The 20,696-nt window shown below is 36.9% G+C and overlaps 1 protein-coding gene across 1 annotated transcript in view; it reads left to right on the top strand.

Annotated features, from left to right (window-relative positions):
- The window catches only part of Ppn (proteoglycan-like sulfated glycoprotein papilin), a 258,367-nt gene that overhangs the window by 221,475 nt on the left and 16,196 nt on the right, over positions 1–20,696 (top strand). Inside the window, 9 exon segments of the mRNA XM_074179830.1 lie at positions 763–939; positions 3,087–3,266; positions 6,599–6,769; positions 9,997–10,299; positions 12,096–12,266; positions 13,439–13,639; positions 15,882–16,067; positions 19,315–19,512; positions 19,619–19,807. Of these exon segments, the coding sequence (XP_074035931.1) occupies positions 763–939; positions 3,087–3,266; positions 6,599–6,769; positions 9,997–10,299; positions 12,096–12,266; positions 13,439–13,639; positions 15,882–16,067; positions 19,315–19,512; positions 19,619–19,807 (1,776 nt within the window).

Here is a 20,696-nt window from a genome sequence, read left to right as displayed (position 1 = left end):
TTTATCGGTCAAACAATCAGTTGCTTTGTTGTCGTAATTAGCTCGCACTACCAAAACGAAGTTAATGCGTAGTAACTACAATTTCACCGAGCATTCGACACTGGAATGGTCGGTAAAAAACCGGTGAGTATGCAAGAGTGTATTTAGTCATGTACGCCACTACTTCCCGGTACTGCCGGCGATACAGTGGCAGCGGACGGCTGCTCACCGGTATTTTACCGACCGTATATCACCGGTCGACGGTACAAAATCGGCCGTCCAAATTCCAATAGTGAACCACATGTGGGAACGAGACCTGGCACACACGCCGATCGGTGATCGTCACCGGTAAAATACCGGTGAGCAGCCGTCCACTGCCACGGTATCGCCGACAGTACCGGGAAGTAGTGGCGTACATGAATAAATACACACTTGCATACTCACCGGTTTTTTAACGACTATTCCAGTCTTGAATGCTCGGTGAAATTGTAGTTACTACGCATAAACTTCGTATTGGTAGTGCGTGCTAATTACGACAACAAACCAACTGATTGTTTGACCGATAAAAATTCGTTGAGTGTGCCGATTTTATACTGGCCGGCCAAAATCGGTGTGTGTGCAACTAGCGTTTACCGAGATAGCAATAGAGTGTAGTTAAATCTTCGTCAACGAGTGCAGTTAAATCTTCGTCAACTGGTATATTATTGAAATTATGTCACCTAGAAGTTTACATAGAATGCCAATCATTTGAATTTATGGGTAATTATCTACTTAACATTTCAGATGTATGTGGTCTTCCGAAAGTGAGAGGTCCATGTGAGGGATACTATCCAGTTTGGTACTATGACTCAAAGCTCAAAAACTGCGCACCATTTGTCTACGGCGGATGTCTTGGCAACAATAACAGATTTGATACAAGAGAAGCCTGCATGAGTTTATGCGTTAAAGACAACAGCGCAGGTAAGAAAAAATAATTTCTGCTATTTTGGGATCATGGGTTCAGAATTCTTCTTTTGAGTCATATACTTAATGTATTACTGGAGGTTGGGGCAATCATCTTTCAGTTTATCATCATCTTGAAGATACTTTTTCTGATGATATTCATATAAATGAGGGTGGGCTGGGAAGTTTCCAACCTCAACATGAAGATAGCAGCACTCATGAATAAAAGTTAGTGAATTTCGTTTTTGACGCGCAGTTGTTATGTAACATTCATTTGAGTGATTTGATGTGAGTGTTTTTATGAAAAAGGACAAAATCGACTATCGAGCTGTCATTAAATATTTGTTTTTGAAAGGTGACTTGGATTCTGTGTATGTGGACTCTGCACCATCGTTTACCACAGTGAAATTTTGGGCAACTGAATTTAAACATAGCAGTAAGAGCATGGGAGATGATGAACGTTTGAGACGTTCAAAAACTGCAACTACCGACGAAAACATCGCCAAAGTTCACCAAATGGTGCTAGACGACGACCGAATCGGAGTGAGAGATAGCAGAGGATATAAACATGACAAAAGCACGTGTTTGTCACATATATATTCAACATTTAGGAATGATGAAGCTGTCCGCGCATTGGGTGCCGCGTTTGCTCACGTTAAGCTTGTCGCCTACTTGTCCGACACAGCACAGCACGGTGCTGTCGGTCGCCGTATGGCGACGAGTAGTAGCATCCAGCTACAACCAGCATACTGAAAGTGCTGTTTGTTGGATTTCAAGGGAATTTCAGTTGACCGGTGACAGAAACATGTCTATCACTAGCAGTTCTGACGAAACATTATAGTGGCCGCATTATTGAATGTAGAAGAAAATAGTGACAAAAAAGAAGGATATGGATCCAACCCATTAATCAAAAGAGGGCAAATCTGGGAGAGTCCATCATCTTTTCAACGACCTGAAAGAAGACTAGGAGATTTTTTTTGTTTCCGAATGACTCCAGGTAAATTTTCAGAACTTCTGGAAATTCTAGAGCCTGCTTTAACAAGCAACTCAATTTTTCCTCGTGAATTTTCATAGGTATCGTCTAACACTGTGCTGTCAACTAATGGAATAGCAAAACAGGCAGACAGATACTACTCAGGCACGTTTGGACCAGTTGATGCTGGCAAGCGACAGCCGGCGACGCGCTCTCTTGGCCAGTCTGTCACAGTACGTACCGATATTTACCGGACAGGATCGGAGAGCTGGAATCCTTTCCGGCGGCGGACACTCTTGGCTGTGTCGTGCCGGGCTAGTGGGCGGTTGTCATTTCATTTTCATTGTTCCAATCCTATACGTATTTTGACGGGACGGACCGTGCCGTGCTGTGCCGGACAAGTGGGCGACAAGCTTTAGACGCTCTGTTGGCGCAAATTAGGCGTAATAAATACGAGTTTTGGCACCAATTATTTACTGTAGATGAAACTTGTATACACTATTATACGCCCGAAACAAAAATACAGTCCAAACATGCTTGAAGAAGCTATTGTATAGCAAAACATCTGTCGCGGTTTTTGTAAAATCCTTTTAGCGAAAATCATACAATAATCTGTATTGATTAGTTTTTAATATGGATTTTCATCAAGTATCGGCCACTTCTATTCAACAATCCAAACAGTTGACTGCAACGGAGCAACTGGCTCCAAGAAAAAAAAAACTGTTTTAATAATTGGGAAAGTGATAGCGACTCTTTTCCGGGATAGTCATGGAGTTATTTTAATATATTATTTTCAATAAGGAAAACCATCACAGGAGCATACTACGCATAATTACTTGATAAGCTGAAGACATGAACTTGCGGAAAATTTTTCACATTTGCAGAAAATGAAAATCCTGTTTCATCAAAATAACGCAATCAGATCTAGCCCCAAGCAACTTATTTTTGTTCCCTTATCTAAAAATTGTACTCCCAGGACAGATACTTTTGTCAAATGAAGAGGCAATCAACTTCGTGAACAATTGTTCTGCAGAGAAAAACACCGAATATTATTTGGACAGGTCAGAGAGATGGAAACATTGCTGGGATAAGTGTGTGAAGTTGAAAGGAGACTGAAAAAATGTCTTTCATGTTTGTTAGGCTGAAAACTCTTCAGACTTTTTTCGTATACCAACTTTCTTTGCCTTTCTAGATCCTTGTGAACAAACTAAAGAAGAGGGTCCTTGCCACGGCCAATACCAGCGGTATTACTATGACCAAACTGATGGGCAATGTAACGCATTCATATATGGTGGCTGTAAAGGTAACAACAACAATTTCCCAACGATTGAAGCTTGTAACCAGAAATGCAACGCACCTGGGCTCAAGAAGGGTAAGATTTCACGAACTTTTTCATCATAATGAAGTGAAAACTATTGTTTCCCAGAATGTTTCTTCACGAGCATGCGAAACTACTGCATGCCTGAATACCTAATGATATTCAGGATTTTATACTAACTGATACATTGATAATTCGGAGCTGAGTAGATACATTATAAAATGTGTAACGAAAATTAAAGTATTGCGTCTCTTCACATATGGATATGAGAAAATATATGTGCACTTATAATTATATATTTCAGTTGGTGAAAAATCTTGAAAAACTCTGTTTACACATTTTAAAATAATTCTACTTGGCAACGCATACGATCTTGGTTATGGTATTCTTCCAATAGAGCACCTAAAGTCAAACGTGTGGAATTTTTGCGAAGTTGTTTTTCACATTTAAAATGAAAATTCTTTTCGATTCCAAAGACCATAGAATATATTTCATACGAAACGATTTTAGTGCACAAAAAAGTTCCATCACGTCAGTGTTAATCAACATATCTGGTTACGTTAGCACCATAGACACTTTTGGTTCCCAAAATATAAACGGTTCTCTTATGGCTATTTTGTATCCGTTCTCATGGGAATAGTACTGCAACCAATATATGGAGAATGGGAATAGTGAGCTTTCTAGAGAGGTTAATTATATTTACCTCATTACCAGAAAAAGGCCTCCTTGATGGAGATTATTTAGCAATAGGAAATCAGGGCAAACTGAACCATTTTGTTTTGATGGAGATTATTTAGCAATAGAAAATCGGGACAAATTTTACCATTTTGTCTTTGTAAGTGGCAATAATTGAAAAGATTTCAATTTCAATGTATTTTCCGGAAAGCATAGCGGGTGATAATCGTCCAAAAAGTGCTTGGAACAATCGTATGATTGATATTGTTAGCGTTGGAGTCACTGGGAGAAGATTTCCCCGCTCCAAACTCTTCAGAACAACCACTCCATCCTACTTTCATGACAAATCCATTAAAAATGCTCAAGAGGCAAGTAGTATTGGTGCCCCTGGTGGTAATTAATTAGATAACCAAGCACGAAAGAACACAACGAAAATTTATAGGATCGAATGTTCAAGATACGAGGTTGGTACTGTACTTACTGAAAACTTTCCACTGATGATATTCAAACATATAATTGGTAAATATCATTTCTCATGTGCAAAAAACTGATGTTCCTTGGAAGGGTAATGCTACTATTCTCCAACCTATTCTAGTTGGGCTCTAACAGATTAGAGTTATGTACAAAATACTTCATAGGACCCAGAGTTGAAATACTGAATCAACAATCTAGTAGAAAATGATAATTCCAACGATTACGCACATATTTCACACCAGTCGACGATGCCTGAAGTTTCTCAGGCCTTGGTTGTAGTGTCTATAACCTTATGAGAAGTAGGGCGTGACAGCCAGGCTAAATATTTTCTCTTCAAGTTATCGCCGTGTCCTCAGCATTTCATTAAACTTGCTTTTTTCTGCGCACCCTCTTGCGCATGTCTCTCAATTTGGATCATGTGTATTTGTAGCGTATAGTTCAAGTAAACGATATAGTGCAACCAACCTACCTACCTACCTATATATATATATATATATATATATATATATATATATATATATATATATATATATATATATATATATATACCATATATATATATATATATATATATATATATATATATATATATATATATATATATATATATACCATATATATATATATATATATATATATATATATATATATATATATATACCATATATATATATATATATATATATATATATATATATATATATATATATATATATATATATATATATATATCCAAATCTCGAAACAAGTATTCATTTACTTATCGATATTCTCGATATTTATTTGAACTTTCAATTTGTACTTCTCATTTGTATTTGTATTTGGATCTTAAATAAATAACATATATTATTATATCCTCTGTTTCACTATCACTGTCGTCATTTAAATCAATAATGAATTCATTTCCACCATTGATATGGAAGTATCCAATCTCCATATAGTCTTTTTTAACTAAAATTACTTTTTTCGGTAATATTAGATACTTCATCTTCAATTAGCTCAATTACCTTCTTATCAAATTTTGTTTGCAGGCATGTTAAGCGTACACATTCTCGAACCATCAGTTCACCCTTTCGTAACTGTGTCGTGAGTGTCATAACAAGTTTCGTCCAATCAAAAAATTTGTCTTTTTTTTTCTGATTGATTTGGCCGTTACTTGATGAAGATCCATAGTAATTTCAAAAACTAAACCCCAACGATTTGATTTCCACAAAATTGTTTCCCCACAAAGTTTGTGGAGATCAAATCGTTGAGGTGTAGTTTTTGAAAAAAAAAATTGTCGTTGTATTTCTAACGCAATTCCACTATTCTTCTGCTTTCCATAACTGCTTGACGTTTGTTCATCATTTCAAATCTAAATACTACTTCTTTTTTGGTTCTGAAGAGGTTTGTCACAGCAGCTCACGTTATGGCCGGAAGTATTCAATTTCTTCCTTATGATTTCAGTTGTAGGAATCTCATAGCTTTTGTAACAGTCGTATATTGTTTTTTCAATGATTTTATTAGATGAATATCTGAAGATTTTGGTAATCGTGTATCATATCGCGTCTTGCGTTCATAAGGTTGGTTTTTGACTATTTTACGTACAGTTGAGAAAGGAATTTTGATCAAATCTGATGTTGATTGTAATATTTTGTTTCCTTCGAAACCAAACTTGAGATGTAGATTCTTATATACATTGAAACATACTCTCTGTGTTTCAATATTCAAATGCATCCGAATCTTATTCAGTGGTTTCTCTTTTTCGCATTGTTCACCATCGCTATTGGAATTACTACACTGGAAAAGTTATGCGTTGTTATCACACTTGTTAGTACTATTAGCACCTGTCGAAGGACGCCAAATTTTAAACAGATAACAACAATTTTAAGTAATTATAACTGCACCAATATCAAATTTCAACACTCAAATTGCGATCAGTTCCTGAACGGAACACGACGGCGATAACCATCTTCCCATTCCTCGATTTCTATTCGGCACCGTAACATGACTTCAGCTAGTCATAAAACTCGGTTAGTAAAAATTATTCAATACAAACCGCTAATTATACGATCCACGTGGACTACTTCGCAGCCGGTTCATTTTTATGTATTAGTTTTTTTTGCTTTTGAGAGTGCCAACAACTTTAAGTATGTACATTATCGTTTACTTCGACTATACTAAGCATCCCTATGATGCAAACGTAACCTCTATTCTAAAAAATAGTTAGATCTCCACTAACCGCCTGTATCAATTAGATCATTGCTCGTTACCAAAGATAGAAGGTAATTGCACGGAACGCCTGCCACGATGGTATTTTGACACCTCCGAAAATCGTTGTGTACCCTTCTATTATTCTGGTTGTGAGGGTAACGAAAATAGTTTCGAAACTGAAGAAGCATGCGAGAATGATTGTCCTAGGGACATTGGTGAGTTTTATGTTAACGTTTTTGCTTACATTTTTCTGCATGGTTTGCTTGAGCTTGTACTATGGTTCATTAATTGAGGTATTGTGAACAATCACATATGACGGAGGTAATAATAAATTGTTCAAGTTCAATTGCCAGTAAATTTGAATTTTATATTGAAAAAAATTAAGCCAAGCCATCGAATATACTTACATTGACAGATATTTGTTTTTGTGAAAAAAGGTTTTTCTCTTTCTACCCCTCAATGTTTATACAAAAATGTGGAAAACTTTCCAAGTTCATTTTGATAATATAGAAATAGATTTACCACTTTTTTTTTCTTTATAGTTCTTTCTATTCGAATCTGAATAGTCAAATCTTTTCAATATTTTAAATTGATGTGATTTTTGTCTGGATTTCTTTCAAATTCATATTAGGAAATGGAACAGTACGGTAGTGAAGGGGTTGAACATTTCAAATTGATTCCCATTTTTATCTGTTACAGTCTGTTCAAGTATGTTTTTCCGTTAATAGTCATTGACGAATTTCACTAGTTCTTACTTCCATTGTCTGATATGATTCTAATATGATTCGAAAGAATAAATAAAATTAGAATGAATAGCTAAAATATCTATTATATATGGTTTGACCCCTCTGGACCTGTATGTTGAGGAGGTTGCACGATTGTACACGGCTGGTGTAAACCAGAGTGGTCCAAACAGAACTGGCTGGTATCTCAAACGCCACAAAAAATAACCAGGAAAGGAATTTCTGGCAAAAACATAACAATCTGCACTGACAGACAAGCCCTATTAGCCTTGACAGACAAAGTGTTACCTCAGGGCTAGTACTAGAGAGCCACCAAGATTTAGCCAAAGCCTCGGTAGATAATAACATAATGTAATGAATCTGAAGCCGGCCCTGACCGACGCATGACGCATGACGGAATACCGCGAAAGAGCGGGAAGGATGCGGATGAGTCCCGAAATCCGCAGAGGGATCCGGAACGTTCGTTGACAATATAAAAACGTCGCTCTCCGTCCCGAAGAGTAGTCTGTACCAAGAAAGCGAATCGAGCGGTTAACAAACGGTGAAGATAAATTAAGCGTTAGTTACTGAGTGGTGTAATAAAATTAGTTGTGATAGTGAAGTATTGTTAAAATAAATTTGTTTAAGACAGTTAATTCTTTAATTCGTTACAATTGGTGATCAGAAGTGGATTTTTAAAATAAATTTGTGAGCGCTTGGTGGACAATTTTTGTATTACGGTGAAATTGACTATAAAACTTTCGCACTTTCGCGCAGATAGACTGGTGATTCATTGTGTTTCGCGAAGCGGACAGTACCGGACGACGGAAATATAAACTGATAGACCTTTCTCGCGAAAAATAGACTTGTGAAAATAATATGTGTTTCGGACTCCATTAAATAAGTGGACATATTCAGTTTTGAGTAAAATAGACAGTAAGAGATAAAATGTGTTCAAGAAAAGTGCGCCTAGTGGACTTGAAAGTTGCCGAATTGAAGCAAGAATTGGAGGAGAGAGAACTGGATTCTTCCGGAAAAAAATCAGTACTCCAGAAGAGACTATGGGACAACCTGATTGAATCAGGAGAAGATCCCGAAACATATTTATTCGAAGTTTCTGGGGGTGATTGGAGTTCAATAATGAGCAAACTCGATGGAATTCAACAAAATTCGAAGTGCCTGGAGGAGAAGCTTCTGGAAAATTCTAAAAGTTTGGAAGATAAATTTCTAGAGAATTCGAATAGCTTGAAGGAAGAACTTCTTGAGAATGCAGAAGGCTTGAAGAAAGAGCTTTGTAGTGTGGCGAGCCTACTCGAAGAAAAAATAGGAACCATTGAGACAGAGATAGATAAAATCAGGAAGGAAATGAACACAGAAGTAGAAGAAATCAAAGGCGGAGTTCAGGCAGAAATCAGCGAGATAAAGAAAACAATTAGCAGGTTGCAAAACAAAATTTTTAATTCTGCCCACCCCACAAAAACGGTTACTGAAAACTCAATTCCGGAACTGAAAGATGTCAAACTCAGTTCCGAACCAGGAAAGCTCTCCATGAAGCCGCCCCAGTTCGACGGAAAAACTCCTTGGGCAAATTACCGCCGACAATTCGAAGCTGCGGCCAGAGCGAATGGATGGAATGCAGGAGAAAAGGCGGTAGCATTAACATTGGCGTTGCGTGGAACAGAATCCAGAAGTCGGAGGAGTGCTACAGTTGAAGAAGAGAGAGAGAAACATCTTCTACTTGGTGACCAAAAAGCATTCTCGAGACAAACCATCCTATGAAGATGTCTGGAGGAGTCTTACTAGTCAAATGTTACACCCATGCTCAGTCCTTAAAGAGATGGGATGAAATCAAAGGATGCAGTCATGCCAGAATCACCCCGGGCGACCCTGGGAAGTTGGCGCCGAAGAAAGATCTGGCGATGACCAGGAAAAATCTACGCTTAACAGTAGGATTTCTGAGTGACCACTGTCAACTAAGGAAACACCTCCACAATATGGGGCTAGTGGACACACCTCTATGCAGGATGTGTGAACAGGAAGATGACACTGTCAGACATGTCCTATGGAAATGTCCAGAGTTATCGTCAATAAGAGAGTGTGTGTTCGGCGAGTCTTGGCCGACACCTGCTGATATAAAGGAGATATCTCCTAGAGACTTGGACCCAATTCTTCCTATCCTGGAAGCACTGATTGTGACGGCTTTTCTTCCTTGTGAGGCTCTTGCTGTCCTCCAGCCAAAGTCTGTTCCACCATCATACGCAGTAACCATTCCGTTGAAGGCCTTTTCTAATAATTCCTAGATCATTCTTGAGACCTTCTTTCATATTACAGCGCCCGAAAGAACTTCCACTAGAGTCTTGATGATTCCTCATTTGGTAAATTGGTGATGGCTGGATTCATGATTCAGATACTGTCCCTAGTAAAATTCACCATGAAGCATTGTCAACCACTCTCAAACAAATATTTATTGATGTTTACAATATTACTGTGATTGGAAACAGTTACATCGAAAGCTTCAATTTAGAATTCTGTAATTGCACGGTTTTCTAATGAAAACAATTACATTTTGAAAAGGAATGTTATTCTGGTATATAACTAATTTGCTTGAGCTGCCTTGCACAATACAATGTGTCTTTAGATATTTGCTTTTTCTTGGCGGTTTTAAATAGATTCAAGTTCAAAATTCATTTTGACGTTAATGAGTTTTCTTACTTCCACAGAGAAAGACACGTGTCAACTTCCTGCTGAAACTGGGGGTTGTGCCGATTATGTGGGCCGTTGGTATTACGATACGAGAGAAAAATCTTGCCGCCAGTTCTATTATGGAGGATGCGGTGGTAATGGAAATAACTTCGAGTCCCAGCAGCGGTGCCAACAGAGATGCGAAAATCCACAACCGAAACCCCCACCTCAGCCGGAACCCACATCCCAACCTCAACCAGCACCAGAATCGGGAACAAATGAAACGGAGCTGCCGCCGATACCTCGGCCTACCTATGCGCCAGAGGAACCTTTCAAAATTGGTAATTATCATCAGTTTTTTCAATTTCATATATCCTGCTGATTCAAAATGAATCACTCAGAAAATTCTGAAACACGTTCTTCGTCGTTTCGTCGTGAAACTTGTGTGCTTGGATGAAGAACGCAAAAGATGTTTCATTAATCCAAATTTATTGTATCGCCTTCAAAGTAGGACCCTTCTGAAATCTATTGACGGAAAACGAGGGCCTCGCCGTGGTGATTTGAGTTTTGGAAAAAAAATCGACCGGAACCATATCAGGTCGACATGGTGTCTATTCCATAGGGTTTGTTCAGTTTTTGGCCAGAAATTCGTTCACAATGATAGCCTCGTGAGATGGTGCAAAATCCATGAGTTTTCTTTGCACATTTCTGGTCTTTTTTGACAAATTTGCTCTATGAAACGCCGCATAACGATCAGATAATGGGGAAAATCAAAGCTACATAGCAATCTACATTAAATGCTCGAATTGACGACCTCTTTGTTGCTGGTCCGGATAGTTTATGTGGCAATTTTCTAGCATAATAGGTGTAATACCAATACATGATTGAAAAAACTTAATCCTTTATATATCCCCAGACAAAAAATCTAAAGGAGTAAGATCTGGGGATCGAGCTGGCCAGTTAATTGGTCTATTATTTCCGATCCATTATCTTGGGAATATGGCATCTAAATGTTCCCTTACTATTGCTGCATTATGGGAGGGAGCGCTGTCCTGTTGAAAATATTGTATTTCAAGGCGGATATTCAGTGGCAATTCATCTAAGTAGCCATCGAATCAATTGAATAGAATACATTTCACTATTCGAATGATCATCGTAAAACATAGGGCCAAGGATGTTTGTTCCCACAATACCCAACCAAACATTTATTCCGAACCTTTTTTGGAAATGGATTTCCCTATGTAAATGTTAATTTATATCATTCCACCTATAATGGATATTTCTGTTAAACCAACTATTGTTGGTGAATTTTGATTCGTCCGTTCATATTATTTTTTTACAAATATACATTCCCTATCCCTATTTCTACGTCCTAACCACTTTGCAAATTGTACTCTCCTTCCGTAATACCTTTCATTGAGGTGATGAACTTTGCGTATCCTGTAGCATTTATATTTGTTCTTTTTCAAAATAGTTCTGCTGGATTTTACAGAAATCCCCATTTGGTGGGCAGTTTCTCGTAAAGAATAATGTTGATTAGCATAATTTTTGTAACCGGCCAATCCTAAATAATAAAAAAAGAAGTTTTCACTGTGTAATTTTTATGTGGTAATATTTGCTTGTGTTTGGGTTCCTACCTGTCGAATTTATTGGATTGTCTGAATTATGTTTTGAAGAAATCGTAAAAATTTTTCAAAAGAAATAACGACAGGACCGTACATAGTTCACTTCGAATACAATTTCCATTTTTTTATTTTTCCCGAAATAATAATTTCATCCCAAAAAAACAGTCCCCGTAAATTTTCTTCGACCATTATATTGTTCCCGATGACAGTTACCTTTTTTCTCATTTAATTGTCTTCGTATCTGTTACGGTTAAGAATATAGCAATAAACCACATGATAAAAAAACGGCCTGTAGGTACTGTAATCGATAAAATGCTGACGTTCACATTATTTCTTCAAAATCATTTCCATAATTACACTGCATCAATCAATCAATCAAGCATGGAAATCCTCAAAAAAAACACAAAGTATAATTTCACAGTAAGAAAAAATCGGTTAATAAAAAAACAGAAACAGCTAAAATTAATAAAGATTAAAATAAGCAGATCTCATCTATCATGTATTTTTCACAGAAATGTGCTTCTTACCACACGAGACCGGAAGATGTAGAGCAGCTTTCAGAAAATATTTCTATGACAGCTCAGATGGCGTGTGCAAAACATTTATCTACGGTGGCTGCGGTGGCAACGGAAACAAATTTGAAAGCGAAGAACAATGTCTTCAATATTGCGGCAGTGCCCAAGGTATACCTTTTCAATAGACCTTTTTATCGTATTTTTTCGTATTTTTTTATAAACAAACGAGTTGAACTATCCGAGTACAAATAATATAAAATAAATGATTTTAAATAAATCACGTCCAATTAGAATAAGTTAGAAAATATGAAATAATAATTATCCTAATTGAAAAAGAAAGAAAGTAAATATTATATCTATTACTTATCCAAAAAGGAAATGCAAAACGGTGTTTTTGTGAAGTTTGTGATACTCGTTACAAATTCATTAACCATTTCATAAACGTTACATAACCGTGTTTTGAATATCTTAAAAAATATCATCAAATAAAGGTCATGTTAAAACATGTTTGAAATGCATGAATCATTGCGAGGTTTGGTGATCCAAATAATATTTTCAAATGATGTATTTTCTTTATTAGTTGACAAATGGATCAAAAATGTCTTCGAAGATGAACAATATAGTTTTTTGCCCTTTTAACGTTTCATACTTTATTAAATCCATCATCATGGCTCCATAATAAAACATTTCATAAGGAAACAGTATACATGCCAATACATATTGCAAATTAATATAGTTCTTACTAATTTTATATTTTGTAATAGAAAAACAAACAGGTGGACTCACCAAACATTAGTTTATCCATGTTAAAAAAAAACGTTAAAATATAAATAACAGACAACACAGATACGAAAATAAGGACTGACTAAATGAAATTCATACAACCACAGACACATTCAAAATGAATACGCTATCAAGGGAGACAAGTAAATTGTTCATTTACGAAGAAATTTTTGGTACCTTTCCCAACTAATGAAAAAACAATATTTGAAAAAATTAATACTTTGATAAATTTATGAAATCAAAAGAGAAAATTGTTACCCTCCTGTAATTTCAAATTCATTTTTCATTACATTTTACTTTGACAAGTTACAACAAAACATTATAGATAATAAATACTATTCTTCAAAACAAAAAATCATGGTTCTTAAGTTCACGAGATAATGCCCAAAAAAGTTATCACTACCTCATATTTGAAATGGCGGCCAAGGTATTGCATTCTCCACGCCAAAATTTGGAATTTAAGTTCACTTGGATTTGAGGTCTTGGCCTTTTTCAGTTCGGATTCACTGAACTGGATTGTTTTACCAATGAAAGAATTCAATTTGGATTTATTCCAGATTGCTGTACCCTGCCTCCTGTTCCTGGACCTTGCAACAATACCTACGTTCAGTACTACTTCGATCCAGCCACCGATTCTTGCCAACCTTTCAAATTCGGCGGGTGTGGTGGAAACTACAATAGATTCCAAGATCAAGCATCTTGTGAACAAAGATGCAAGAAAACACATCCAGAACATGTCGAAACACAGGCGCCACCAAGTGAGTATCATATGAGTATTGTTACGTTTTTCCCCATGGCAAAAATAATTGACTACACTGAACAATAATCAAACTGAACTTTATTTCATTTTAAATACAACAAAACACTTTAACTAAATCTTCAACTATTATTCAAATGTCGATCGCCGTACTAGATCGCTCCGCGAACCGCACTGTCACTTCCACTTGACTGTCTCGATAGGCGAGTGGATCGCGTTTATATTTGGCAATCGAAGACGCTAGTAAATTCATTGGATATCCATGGAAGCCGGTGGCATTATTCTTGCCACATCTAAAGCGGCAGCGAACATCAAACATTCGCGAAAAGTCGGTCAAACTGGGCGCGCTCTTAGCCACGTCACAATTGGTTTATGACTACCAGTGGCGGCCGGTGTTATTTTCTTTAGGGCATGATTTACGACAGTATTTTCAGCAATCGATAGATATAATAAAAATAGTTTAAATTGAAAGGGATGAATCTTAGGAGAAATTAATCTTTGGAAGATTTCCACATTTTTCTATAAGGATGGGGAAATAGAAAGCTTAAACTTCTCGTTCCCAAAAAAATATAGATATTATTATTATCTTGAAATCACACGGTGAAGTAGAAATAATGCGATTGAAACTGAGGATTAGAAAAATCGGAAACAACCTATATTGGTGTGATTTTCATTTCTTTGCACTTTTTAGAATTAGTGAAACATTAAACTAACAACATTAGTTTTCTTAATCTTCTGCAGACACCAACTTGATTGGTGTGTTAATAATAAGTATTGCTGAGAAAACTTTCATTTAAAACACAGAGAAGCTTAAAATGAAATAGATGCTACACCTTTTTAAAATTTCTGAAACATATTTCTTTAAATTTTAATGAACCATATCAGATTTTTTTGCCTATATAACTTCACTAATTGTGGTGTTAGTGTTAATGTTCTAGATTGCTGAATATAGAAAGTAGGCCACCATGCACTTCTGTATCTCATAATTACTCTTTGGGGAAGCTTTCAGAAAAATTTGCGAAGCCTTTTTCAGTTCCGAAACAAGTTCTTGTAAGAGAGTTTCCGATTTTACATCCGTTTTAAAATACAGGAAGCCTTTCAAGCTTCTTTCATATTAGTGATAATTTTTTTCAAATTGTTTTCGTACACTTTTCATCAGCTACATAGACTGTTTCTTTGGTGTCTTCCAAAAGTATCTTCTACCGACTGTAAAGTTCAATTATTTCCATAATAGAACATTTTCTCGCTATTTTCCCCCGCTGCTTTTTCGGTCTCATTCAATAACTCAAGTTCTTGTCTATTTTGACAGTCCTCTTCAAACTATAATAAGTGTTGCAATTACCAACTCTCAAAAGGTTCAGTTATTGTGTGGCTACCACACAATTAAGTTCGTATTCAAAATAACATTTTATGTAAACAGTTCACCAAACCCCAACACGTGTTTCAATATACAATAACTTCCCCAGGCGTATTTGTACTAACTAGTGATTTTATATAATACAACAATTCGAATAATTTCACCTGAGCTTAGATATAAACTAATTCAAAATTCAAACATTAGGAAAGAAATTTTACAAACTCATCGAATGCACATGTAATAAATTAATTACCAATTTCCAGATTAGAAAAAAGATTCAATGGAGGGGTCGTATTCGATTATATTTAGTCATTCAGTGAATTTTCAGAATTATTTAATCTAGTGATTCCCAAGCAGCCCAGAAAATTGAGTTTCGACCGTTTTTCTTCCGAATGTAACACGTCATATCGTTATTTAACTCACGCCCTCTGTCAAAAGATGGTTTGCAATCGGAAATAGTTTTCATATTCAAGAAACACCACTCCTATGCTCTTTCATTCGTTGGGAAAAGGTTCTCCCCGTTTGGCCTATGAAAATTTCATATTCAAGAAACACTACTCTTATGCTCTTTCATTCATTTGGAAAATGTTCTCCTCGTTTGGCCTATGGAAATCTCACATCGAGTGTTACTTGAACACATTATACACAATTCATTCACATACAATTTGAATTGGTGATTTGAAATTTTCAGCTAGTGGACCTACTCCAGGCAAGGCCTTACAGTTTCCTTTTTGAACGATATTCTTCTCGCTATACTGCAGTTTATATCGACGAAGATATTTGAAACGAAAATTTTTTAAATTACCCTATAGAAAAAAGACTGGATATAAAAATTAATTGACCTCCTCAACAAGATGCCTGACTAATACTGATGTTCCCTTTTCAGTTCAAATCGACATGTGTCTTCGAGATGCCGATCCTGGCAACTGCAGTGGTGATTCTGTTGCTTTCTTCTATGACAGGATAACCTCAAAATGTACTCCATTCACATACACCGGGTGTGGAGGCAATGACAACAGATTCAAAAGCGAAGAACAATGCGAGCGCCAGTGTGGAGTCTTCAGGGGACAAGGTATGACCATAGTAAATATCAACCAGTAAGTTCACTCTCACTAGTTTCATTCATGAATTCACAAAGTTCTCGGTGTCCTCGAAACGAAGTGCGGAGCCAATTTCGTTCTTTTACCATAGGCGTATGCTCATATAAAAACGAAATTTGAGGATATTATAGAAGATTTTGTGGTTAGTTACAACCAACTAGAAAAACTGAAAAGAATAATAACAACAGCGAATAAACTAAACATACTATCAATTTCCAACCGTTTATTATCCGATGCCCGTGGTACCGTCGAATCCTACGATACTACAGAACGGAACTGGTTGTATTATTCCATTGTGGTATGACCATGAGCGGTTACTGATCTTACCTATGAAAATATGATAGACTGGCAAACATATGACGGTCATTAGGCGTGTGTCGTCTGTTATGTTCGATTTAACTTATTCATATTATTATATGAGAAAAAAAGGTTCCCATGTTCCGCTTGGTAACATTCCAGGAAAATATATCCATTTGACTAATCCCTTACTTTTTTTATAAGTGCATGCGTACGTTACACACGTATAAGAAAATAAATATTTCGAAACAGAATATCGAAATATCCATCTCTCTCATCTCACTTACACAGTAGGTTCTGGTTAAGACCTGTCGGAATAGCTATTCTCCTGGCTAATACCACGCTAGAAATTGAATTATATCCGACAGACATTTATATAAGATGCCTACAGCAGAGGTTAGTTGTTTCGATAATCCAACATCGGAACCATGCCGAAATCAATCGGGTATATCGAGGTATTATCAGTAAGAAATATCCGATCCAAACGCGGCTCGACTGCATGTATGAAACCTTCGTCCAAGTTACAGCTCCATTTCATGAACAAATCAATCAAATCAATTGAAATCAATCGAGCCCAGGCACATTGTTGTTTGGGGTGGAATTTTCCTGTACATATGAGAAGTAATACCTATCAGTCTGTAGATGATCTACTCGATTGATTTCGGCATGATCCTGCTGTTGGATGAAAGAAAAACATCTGCAAAACTAACCTCTGTGAGGTATCTTGCATGAATGTTTGTCGGATATAATTCAATATCCAGCGTGGTATTAGCCAGGGAATTAGTTGTTTTTCGGCAGACATTAAGCAGAATCTATTGTGTAGGTAAGTTCGGAGAGACGAATATATTTCGATATTTTTATCTCTAGATTCACTAGATGTTCGTCTTCAATGAGTTGTAATTATTTTATCGTTTAAACAGATGAGTGATAGTAAGAAATAATTTAAAAGTGAAATGAATGAGAGGAAATTACCAAATAACAATTTTCGATCCTACCCGAAAAACACCTTTTTCTCTCTTTTCGAGATACAGCAACTTGAAACTTAGTAGCGCATTGTAGAAAACAATCGAGTACGCTCCTGCAATCCGTCAGGTAAAAAAGGCTCCTGGGCCCGAATATATTGCAGACCGAATATGTTTTCTTAAATGACCAAGCATTAGATAATTATTTGATTCTTACCCAAAACACAACAATTAGCGACGAGGATTTGTAAAACCGAAGTGAAAAAGGAAAATGTCAGACCAAAATTCGTTATTGCTATACAACATTGATGAATATAATTACTACTTACAACTTTACAGTTTTTAGTGAGCGTTCACAACAATTTTTTATCGCAGATTCAGATGACGATGAAAATAAAAAGAAGGCATTTCTTCTGTATTCACTAAGGCCGGTGACATACTTCACGATTTCTGAGCGGTTTTTTCCAGCGCGGTTTCCGAGCGATTTCCTGGCAGTCCGGGTTTCTGACTGGAAGGTATATGTTCCCTTGTCGTTCTCTAGTACCGTTCGCGGCTTCAAAGCAACCACTATGAAGTCTGCTGCTGCTGCGATATTTCACCATCAATGGTGGTATCTCTTTGCACTTTGGAAGCAGAAGGCGATAATGCTGGAGGACGCCGCCTAAGGAGGTACAATGTGCACCCGTACCAACGAGACAAAAAAATCAGAGAATATGCAGACAAGTTTTTCACCAATTACCGAATGTCCATAAAGTACTTGGATGAACTTGTGGCAATTGTTCGACCTTTGCTACAGAAATATTGCACCATAAAAACAAAATACATACTTGTAGTACATACTCGCTGTTGTCCCACAAACAAGGGTAATTTTCTACGCTACGAAATAAAGTTTTCACTTCTTTGCTCGAATCGCAACTGAAAAACCGCTTGGGTATAGCATACACTATCGGGTCCCATTAGGTTACCTGGGTTCTCCCTCTACTTGGTCGCCCTTGCCCTCCAATTGTCGCTCGGAATCCGACGATCGGTCGGCTGTAAAAAATCGCCGCTGTTAAAAATCGCAAACACTGTCATGTTCCATTTGAATTCTAGGGTTGGCATAAAAATAAAATCTGCTCGGAAACCGCGCTGGAAAATCCGCTCGGAAATCGCGAAGTAAGTGAGGAAACTTATGGTGTTATTGCGAAATGTATGTACGCCAGAAACCAAAACTTATATAGTGTTTGAAAAAACTCTGATTTTGTCGCGCTAGTGAAGTTAATAATTTCTAGAGATTGAATTTTCTTTCTGCAAAAAAAACTGGAAAACGGAACAGTTTCAGAATGGTCGGCAAGGGTAAAAGCTTTGGCAGCCAATTATGATTCCACAACGAACTGCAGAAACATATCCGATAATTTTCCTAATACACTACAGTGAGAATATCTACCAAATCAATCTTCATTGAATCAAAACGCTACAAAGATACCGATCCGTAATCACGATTTAAATCCTTTTTCATTCCTCTGAACCTCTTTGCTAGTAATGGGCGAGAAAAACTTAGACTGACTTTGATTAAGTTCTAATATATGTGGCACATCTGTCAGCGATTGAGAGTTCAAAGTTCCATCGAAAAACTGAAGAAAAGTACCCTTTCTGGTGGTTTTTTAAAAGTGGTGTGAGACGCAGTGTGGAGTAATGGCGAAAACTTAGATTTTTCACTCTCCAATCATCCAAAAACATATAAAAATATCGTGACTATTGATTTATTGTATGATTAGATTTAGATCAGTTTTCACCCCTCTAACGAATGGATCGTAATCAATTCCGAATATAAATCTAGTTGACTCCTCATAATCCAACTAGAAGTTAGAGGCAGCATTTGCTGAACTTCACATTGTAAATTGATGCTGAATATATTGTAAATTGGAGTTGATCAGCAAGAAATAAATGTTATGATACTGAATATTGATCTCTATTGCAGCTATCTGTGAAATGAAGAGAGATCCTGGTCCATGCTACGGTAACTTCATCAAATACTATTACAACAAGGATTCTGGTCGATGCGAGCAATTTGCTTATGGAGGTTGCCTAGGAAACGGAAACCGATTTAGTTCCAGCGAAGAGTGCGAGCATATTTGTGTCATACGCGAAGAATCCAAACCGAACATCTCAAATACAGGTAGGTCTTTTCAGTGTCATAGAAACTCAGCCTTGTACATATCGGCTAATGGATACTAATAGTGGACTGAGCATGAACTCTGTTCTAACCCTTCTATTTTCTGTAGCTATATGTCAACTAAAAGTAGATCAAGGTTCTTGCAAGGGAGGGTACCACAAACGTTGGTACTTCAATGATGAACGAGGAGAATGTCTTGCTTTCATTTACTCAGGCTGTGGAGGGAATTTCAACACTTTCAAATCTTACCAAGCTTGTATTGATTTCTGTGGCCATCTGTTGCCTCGAACTGAATTCAGTAAGTGTGTCATCGCACTGCACCAAAAATCACAGAGCACCTTTCAGCTTTCATAATTCTGCAAACCTTCATCAAACACGATTGAATAATGACTACTGATATGCTAATCTATCGACAGCTAATTCTATGTTTTTTGTTATTCGTCGATACGCGCCTAATGACGTTTAGATAGAAACGACATATGAATAGAATCTGATAAATGTTGAGTTATGGTCTCTAGTTCAGGTTTTTTAAGGATCAATCTTGGAGTGAAGTTCTAACTATTCATTATGAAAACATTTATAAATAAGGGTAACTCATAGCGGAAATAATTTATAAAATGTATTGCTAAAAGGTCTTTCAACAGGAACTTCCGAACTTTGACAATTATTAACTGTCATCTGTCACCTGTCAAATTAGTTATCATTTATTCAGTCTGTTTTGCCAAATCACTATGGACGGATATCAAAATGGGTGTTGCGTTCAGGCAACGTTCCGCTCATCGCCTATTTTACGGTCCTGTCGAGACGACTATTCGTAATGTGACTGATAAATTTGAACCAGTACAATTGGTTGAGTAAACGATCGACCAACACCCATACGCCGACGAAACGCAAGATCCGCCGAAAACATCGCCGCTGTCTGCGAGAACGTGCAGGAGGACCCGAGACAGTCGATTTCGCGGCGCTCACAAGAATTCGGCCTTTCGCATACTACAACTTGGTGAATTTTGCGTCGTGACATGTTTCTGCACCCGTACAATACTTAACTGACCCAGGAACTGAAGGTGAACGACCATAGACGTGTGTTCTGAACCTAATTTCCATAAAAAATTATCTTCATCGATGAGGCCCATTTCTGTATAAATGGATACGTGAACCAACAAAATTGTTCAAATTGGGACGATACC

The sequence above is a fragment of the Leptinotarsa decemlineata genome, unplaced genomic scaffold (assembly GCF_025532065.1).
Source record: "Leptinotarsa decemlineata unplaced genomic scaffold, Ldec_3_MD MMD2_tig00026282_RagTag_RagTag, whole genome shotgun sequence".
Classification (NCBI taxonomy): Eukaryota; Metazoa; Arthropoda; class Insecta; order Coleoptera; family Chrysomelidae; genus Leptinotarsa; species Leptinotarsa decemlineata.
This window is presented reverse-complemented; position numbering and strand designations above follow the sequence as displayed.